The 7,625-nt window shown below is 40.5% G+C and overlaps 2 protein-coding genes across 8 annotated transcripts in view; one reads left to right on the top strand and one right to left on the bottom strand.

Moving 5' to 3' along the window:
- The window catches only part of kctd17 (potassium channel tetramerization domain containing 17), a 17,720-nt gene extending 13,165 nt beyond the window's left edge, over positions 1-4,555 (top strand). For all 7 annotated transcript variants that reach the window (XM_032502219.1, XM_032502225.1, XM_032502221.1 and 4 more), the window contains one exon: positions 1,286-4,555. Coding sequence is in view for 3 of the 7 variants with exons in the window: in XM_032502225.1 (XP_032358116.1) it covers positions 1,286-1,315 (30 nt within the window). In the remaining 4 variants the exon portion in view is untranslated. The remainder of the gene's footprint in view (positions 1-1,285) is intronic.
- An 885-nt stretch (positions 4,556-5,440) lies between these two features.
- The window catches only part of gucy2cb (guanylate cyclase 2Cb), a 20,480-nt gene continuing 18,295 nt past the window's right edge, over positions 5,441-7,625 (bottom strand). The window contains exons 25-27 of the mRNA XM_032502217.1: positions 7,022-7,116; positions 6,769-6,845; positions 5,441-6,280 (exon numbers count right to left, since the gene is read on the bottom strand). Of these exons, the coding sequence (XP_032358108.1) occupies positions 6,067-6,280; positions 6,769-6,845; positions 7,022-7,116 (386 nt within the window). The 3' untranslated portion in view covers positions 5,441-6,066. The remainder of the gene's footprint in view (positions 6,281-6,768; positions 6,846-7,021; positions 7,117-7,625) is intronic.

The following is a 7,625-nucleotide window of genomic DNA, read 5'->3' as shown; positions in this document are numbered from 1 at the left end:
GTGTGTGTGTGTGTGTGTGTGTGTGTGTGTGTGTGTGTGTGTGTGTGTGTGATGTCTACAGAGATCCGGGGTGTTTCATGGCGTTGCATTGAGTATGACATCTAAACTGTCTCTCAGTATACCCAGTGCTTACTGTAAACAGTGTATACGGTATTATATATACCTAACAGACAAATGCAGTGAAAACACTAAGACTGTACACACAACCTTTCCACAGCTCAAATGAGCATCTACCACTGCTTGTATTTAAAATAATCATTATGAACAAATGCATTAGCTACCCAAGGCAAGTGTACAGTGTTAGTCTTTAAGTCCCAACTTTTCAGTGGGGTAATAGAAATTTGTGACAATCTACGAGACACAATAGATTGTCTAACATTTCTTCTCATAGATCTCATTTTGAGAGAGATTTTAGTTTAGTTTATCTCTTTGATTTAGAGCATAAGAAATGTGAACCATACTATCTTTATACTATCTAATAACAGTTGTACAGAGAGACGAGTAACAGAAATGTTGAATTAGCGCTCGGCCAATGCTGATGACAAAGGCAAATCATTATTTAGGTCCCAGCCCTCCAGTGCGGATGGTGTGTATTGACGATCTCTGCCAAAGAACAAGGCTGACCTGCAACAACCACCACCATCTTTTCCTCCGTTTTCCTTTTTTACAAAGGCATCCCAAACGGAAGACCCACATCTATTAGAAAAAAGCTGCTGTGACAGCCATCTTTTGCTAGGAATAGAACATTTTTCACCATTTCCACACGCCGATCATTTTTCTCTAAAAACTTACTTCCACCACTAAAAATGTTTCCTCTTGTATATGCGTGTAAACACAGACATTCTCAGTCTGGTCCATCCGTGGCTCGACAGCCTTGTACTACGTAGATATTGACTGTGCAGTGTCTCTATGGGCTCCCTTACCAATGCAGTGACATGAAATATCCCTAATCTTTTGGTGCAGCAGTAGCGTTAGATGTCCTTTCCTGTCTCTGTACATACTGTATGTCTCACTGTTGAGCCACACACAGTCACACCCACCACATTTAAAGATGTCTCAACATACAAACTCAAGTAAATGTTAAAGGGGCACACATCTTAAAAGAATTGGTTAAGACATGGCTGTTTGTTTTTGTCAGTAAAGTCATTTGCTCTCATTCTATCACTATTTTCCTCATCATCATCATCATCATCATCACAGCCGAACCATAGCATAGATTGTATAAAATGTTTATAGATTAGATTGCTATGGATCTACAATCTCTGTCTGTTTTTTCTTTTTACAGCTCTTCCAGATCCATGGGTCCCGGATGTAGAAATCACAAGAATATGTTATTTTTTCTAGGCTTTTTTTTTTTTCTAGGTTATGATATGTTGTATGTGTGCGTCAACAGACAGTCATCAAAAACAGATTTGTAGCATTGTCATCAATTCATTGACGACATGCCACTTAGAAAGATTACCAAATGACCAAAAAGGAAAACACTAAAATCTTAAATCTTACAGTCGGGCACAACAATAGCTAATTTTAGTAGTAGAAATGATCATGTGTCGGTGTGTGCATGCGTTATATTGCCCTGGGCTGTAGTGGAGCTTAGTAAATTCTAACCAAAGAGCCAGTTTAAAGCTGGCTAAACAAGGTGCTGAACCAAAATCTGCATCACTATGATCTGACGAAAGGATCGGATTACATCTGTGTCGTTGCCTCTTCGGATTATTACATTACCTAATGTTAACACAAGCCAGTTGTTCCCATAGTCTTCTCCTTTATTTTGCACTTGAGGCAGAAGTTTTTAGAACAAAAATAACACCACCACGGCGGGGAAACAAAACCAGCACAGTGATGCCACCAGCTGTTGACTGCAGACATTTCAGCCAGGACCAACTTTACTTGGTCACTCAGCTTCTAGGAAATAATAATGGCCATTTTATTTATTTGTTGCTGTCTGTGTGAAAATGGGGGAGCAGATTTTGGCAGCGTGCATTGCATACAAAGCATACAAAAGCTTGTTTTCGTATTTTAGAGATGGCTTATATGCGAGTCAGTGCGCCTTCGGTTCTGAGATGCCTCTGCTGTGTTGACCCAGATCTACCAGCTTGCAGGTCTACTTATTTACTCGCAGTGTGATCCTGGTTTTATCTCATCGTCTTAGCGGTTAGCTTAGCCATTTCTTGGTTCAATTGGCTTTGAGTTGACAGATGGAAACTGTAGCTGGAGACAGACGAGAACATTTGTTGCTGGGGGATATGTATCATCATTGCATTATTTACTGGTGCTCCTACAAAGGTTTCATCTGGGTACAGACCGTCAGACAGTCAACAGCCATAATCTAACAGAGCTCAAAGTAAAAGCAGAGAGCTCACACACCCTGCACCGACAAAATCACACTGCTCTACATTTTCCCCTGCACCAACACCCTGTTGTGCACTGATACACACCTGCAGCACCTCGTGCCGGTGCATGCTCAGCTACAGCAGAAGGTCTCAGTCTGCCGCCCTGGCTGGGATCCAGAGCCAGAGAGATATTGGCATGAGGCTGGAACAGAGAAGTGGGGGGTAAACTGAGGAGGAGAGGGTGAGACAGAAGGATAAGGTGTATCTTTGTTTTGCAATCGTGATAGTCACACTATGTCCTCTGTCATCATCTTTGTTAGAAAAAAATAAATAAGAAGGAACAGCAGATCTGCCGCAGTGCAGGTGTATGATTGAAAAGGGTTTTAAGAAGCAGGAAGTTAGATCATACATGACTTTTAACAACCTCTGTTGGCAACTTTTAGGAACTGCACCACAGATCAAATTTGTATGATGCGGTGTATTGAAATTAATTAATTATAACCTAATCATTCAGCAAACACACCCACCACAAGGTTTTAGCTGGAGGTGTAGTCGTTAAATGCTGGAACTTAAAATTGCAGGGTGTTCAGTTTTTATCAGCAGGTAATAAAATGTGTAAATACGCATATAGCCTAGAAGACATCTACAGTAACGCAGTGTCTGTCATGTCGTAGCTTTTCATTTACTGAAAATACATTGTTGAACAGATGCTAATGGCAGTTGGGCCGGACTCCGGGGTCCTTTTGATTTTTCATTTCCTGGGGGCATAAATACCTAAAGGCCAGAGTTCATCTGCAATGGTGGGGACCAAACAACATTAAAACACTACAACACAAAAGGGAAAAGAAGAAGGGGTAACCTATAGAAATAATATGATAGTAGAACAGACATGTCCATTCAAATCAACATAGCGGGATGATGAGCGGCAGCCATTATTTATGTGTAGCGTTGCCATCGCAAAGAGCTGCGACCGTTGAAGGGGGCTAACTCATTCTATTTTTTATGGTCAATGCACAGTGCTGAGCGCCATTTTCTTTTGAACTGGTCAAATGATCAAAAGTTTAGCTCCTGTGTAACACTGACTGAAAGGCAACAGTAGGAAACACTAACACACTCGGGCTGTTTTATAATGCAATAAGCAGTTAGAGTGAGTCAATCAAGAATTACGATCGTGCTTGGTGACTTTTGATAACCTTTTGATAATTAAATCTGAAACAGTAGGCTGCAAATACAGCATTGGGTGTTTGTGTGGGCATCCATAAGATAAATAGTTTTGTCCATTGGAAGTGTAAAATAGACACCGTTATCCTTGACCTTTAAGGTTCCTTGCAATACATTAGCTGGATTAGCAGAATACAATACATGCTAGAATAGTGATTTTACTCATTATTCCTATGATAATCATGATCATGATTTCAGCAGGAGGGAGAAGACTATTGTTTTGTCACTTCAGCTTTCTCTTGTGGCTCTTTTAACTCGGATCATTCGGTGCCTTGAGTTCAAGCAGCAAATCTGACGCGTCAAAAGACTATCAAAATTATTATAGGTTATAATTACATGATTGTTTTTTTTAAATGGCTGTTATGTTTTAGTCCTGTTAACAATTTCACTGAGAATCCAGGTTTGTTATTCCTAAACATTTCTTCTAGTGCATGTTTGTTCTGAGATTTTTATTTTTCATAAGGTGTTCCAAGAAGAGAAAGGAAGTACATGCATCTGCGTGCATGAAGCTGTTTAAATGCAACAGTTGCAGAAGGTCACTGTTTTGTATAAAATGTCATGTATTTTTATGATTTTGTACGTTTGGTTTTCTAATTTATTCTCACGGTTTCTTTAATGTTACCGATGAAACCATTTAGTTGGGGGCTAGAGGGTTTATGGTCATCTTCGGTGATTTTTTTTATTTTACTGTTGACTTATATGATTAACAGTATTATATATTCAGTTTTCCTAAAAATGCTCATTTTTTGTTTATATAAATGCTGTTTCCCTAAGACCAGAGTTTGGCCCGCTAATGAAAATGTGTTCCCATCAGGTCACTTTTATAAACCTTTATTTGCATGTCCTCTGGTTTGGTTTGCTGGATCCACACCATTCCATTAATTTTCTTATTTGTACGCTGTGTTGAATTGTTTCTGCTGTACAGTAGAGTGTGTTTTCACATAGTATTCAATGTGTAAAAGTCTACTAGGCAGTGCTCTTTCATTATTCTGTGCAAAAAAGAAACATCTGCCAGGCAGATGTGGATAGTAAAAATATTTTAATCTGATGCTGGAGGTTCATTTAATGTCTTCTGCTGTCTATAGCCTCAGTGTCTGTATACATAAAACAATGTGACATATGCATTGTAGCGCCTCAAATCACCCTGTACAGGCTTTAAGAAACGCTGTGTGTTTTGACTTTATTTAACTGTATTTCACATGAACAACATACATTTACAACAATGTGACAGGAGATGATTCTTTTTATTTATTTTTTATTTAATGTAAATGAATGTCACCATTCTCAACTAAATAAATCTTTTTTCCTTTTGGTTTAACATAAAGGTTTGAAAATGTCGTTTTTAGGCAGACGTTACAACCATGACGAGCCCACATGTTGATGGTATAAGAAACTGGTTTTACAACCAACAGTAGCATACAGCATGTGCGCTTGTTCATCTCACGTTAATCTCACTGGTTGTGATGGACAGCCAGTACTCCATTAGAGATGTGGCCAAAAGCACTCTTCATAATATTAACATTTGTTTTTTTAAAGATTATTTTTTGCGCATTTTAGACCTTTGACAGGACATCTGAAGAAAGGAAAGGGGAGAGGGGGAACAACATGGAGCAAAGGGCCGCAGGTCAGAGTCGAACACGGGCCCACCGCATTAAAGAAAACCTCTACACATGGGCCCCCGCTTTACCAACTGAGCTATCCGGGCCCCCAACTTTTTAAAATTAAAACATATCAGCGTAAAATGTCAGGATGTTTTTAAGAATGAGCAATACAGCAGCTATAGGTTAAATCCTTAGACATACATATGACTAATCATGTAATACGAGAAGAGCTCTTAGAAGTTATTCCTGTACCTTGCTGTGAGTCTCTTTAATTAGCATTAAGTGTAAATAAAGGGCTTGGATCTGTAGATTTGAACCCAATCTAATGTTTGTTAGTGAAGTCAGGTTACCGAGTCACTACTACATACTTCCACTGTGTTGAGTTCTGTTGCATCTCGTCACTTTTGGCACAATCTAGTTACATCTTTGCTCTTTATTTTTACTTTACTTATTCCCTCATATTGTCCTGTTGATAAACAGGGACACACACGCACACACTAGTTCCTTTCAAATATGTGAATGACACATTTAAGGAATATTTGCACGATCGTGTTTCCCCAGGATCCTTTTACTTCTTTATTACCCCATTTTAGACCAAGCACTATATGAATTGCATATTTAAACAATCAATGAACCTGAGAAGATGCAGGAGAAAGATCCATACATACAAGAACAGTACTTGGATTTAGTCGGGACATTAATGCTCCTCGTAGCCTCAGTTTAGCCTCAAATGGACGGAACTGATCAGTTCATCTAAACATCTCTGCTGGCTGTTGTACTTCTGACCAGTGCTACAGTCCTTAGTTCCCTCTCTGCCTCCTGCTGGTTACCTTCCCAGTCTCGACGAATAGTGTAATAACCACAGAAATAAAGTTATAACGTACAGGGATGTACTCAGCAGTGGGTATGTACTACAGGAAGGTGCTGAGGGTGTTGTCCACAGTGGCCAGATGCAGGTACTCGGGATGGTCACCCTCAGACTCCACCCCTGACTCCCCGTCCTTGTCGTCGTCCTTGCTCTGACTCGAGAGAGTCTTCTTCCTCCGGATGGAGCCTCGAGAGCGCCGCTCCAGACACGCCAGGATCCTGTGGGCGAGGTCCTGCTGGAGCCGCTGGAAGTTCTCCCTGGAAACGCAGGAACCAGTCCATGAACAGAGATACCGGTTTAAACGAGTGTAAGTGGCCTGACTCGCCATCGTGCAGGAGAATACAAAATACATGTTTGAGTCAAATCTTCAGTTTAGTATCTAAAGCACTAAAACAAATAAGATAACGTGTTAATTAGTGAGCTTTAGAGCCGCTGGTAGGCAGATTTTGTTTCCTTCAGACACAGCCAGGCTAGCTGCTTCCACGTGCTTCTAGTCTTTATGCTAAGCTAATTGGCTGCTGCCTGTAGCTTCATATATTTGCATTAGCATCTTTCCCATAATTTTCACACTGTATGTTTGCAAAATGATCATGCCTGATGCAGATTTAAAGAAACACCTGGCATTCTTGAGAGTGGGTATTTAAATTTTAGATAAAGAAAAGAAAATTCACAAAAAGTTTTGTAGTCAAAGTAGTAAAGACATATTTGCGAGGAGCAAATTTCTGCAGTTGGAGGATTTGCTTACGTTGTGGGTGGAGCTGGTAGGTTGTAGTCTTTGCCTGTCTCACCTGTCAGCCAGTAGGTTGTCTCCGTGCCTTTGCCCTTGGAAAACAAACACATTTACATACATTCTGCATCCATGTGTGGCCGTGAAGTCTGCAGACACCCACACTTCGTTTGGCGCTTTCAGCAGAACGCAATGTTTCTAGTTCTTTTATTTTAAAATGGTTGAATTGTCTGACATGTTTGGTAAATTTATTGAAGAGACCCATCTTTACCTTTAGATATGTTTCTCCTCTGATCTCATACTCAAACTTGTAGTCTGTCCTCTGCAGGATATTTATAGTAGGCTGACTGACGTGGATGCGCAGGGCTGGAGGATATAAAAAGATAAAACAGGCATCTGTTTTTTACCAAAGCTTAGCTGTGGTGATTTGATTGTCAGGTTGATTGGTAGCTTCTGTGATTGCACAAAAGTAATAATCAGAACATAACTGCATCATACTAGTTGGCATCACTAACATTTTGCTCATTAAAAGGTCCCATGGCATGGTGCTCTTTGGATGCTTTTATATAGACCTTAGTGGTCTCCTAATACCATAGCTGAAGTCTTTTTACCAAAGTTCAGCCTTGGTGCAGAATTACAGCCACTAGAGCCAGTCCCACAATGAGCTGACTCTGTATCTTTTAAGGAGGAAAGGGGGGGGTGGCCTTGACCACCTGCCACTTTGCTCGTCTGAAAGCCATGATGTCACTCTCTCATGGGTGGGTAAAGCAGAGAAAGCGGAGGTAACCTTGCCCTGGATGACCTCATAAGGGGCAAGGATCCAGATCGGCCCATCTGAGCTTTCATTTTCTCAAAGGCAGAGCAGGATACCCAGG

The sequence above is a fragment of the Etheostoma spectabile genome, chromosome 21 (genome assembly GCF_008692095.1).
Source record: "Etheostoma spectabile isolate EspeVRDwgs_2016 chromosome 21, UIUC_Espe_1.0, whole genome shotgun sequence".
Classification (NCBI taxonomy): Eukaryota; Metazoa; Chordata; class Actinopteri; order Perciformes; family Percidae; genus Etheostoma; species Etheostoma spectabile.
This window is presented reverse-complemented; position numbering and strand designations above follow the sequence as displayed.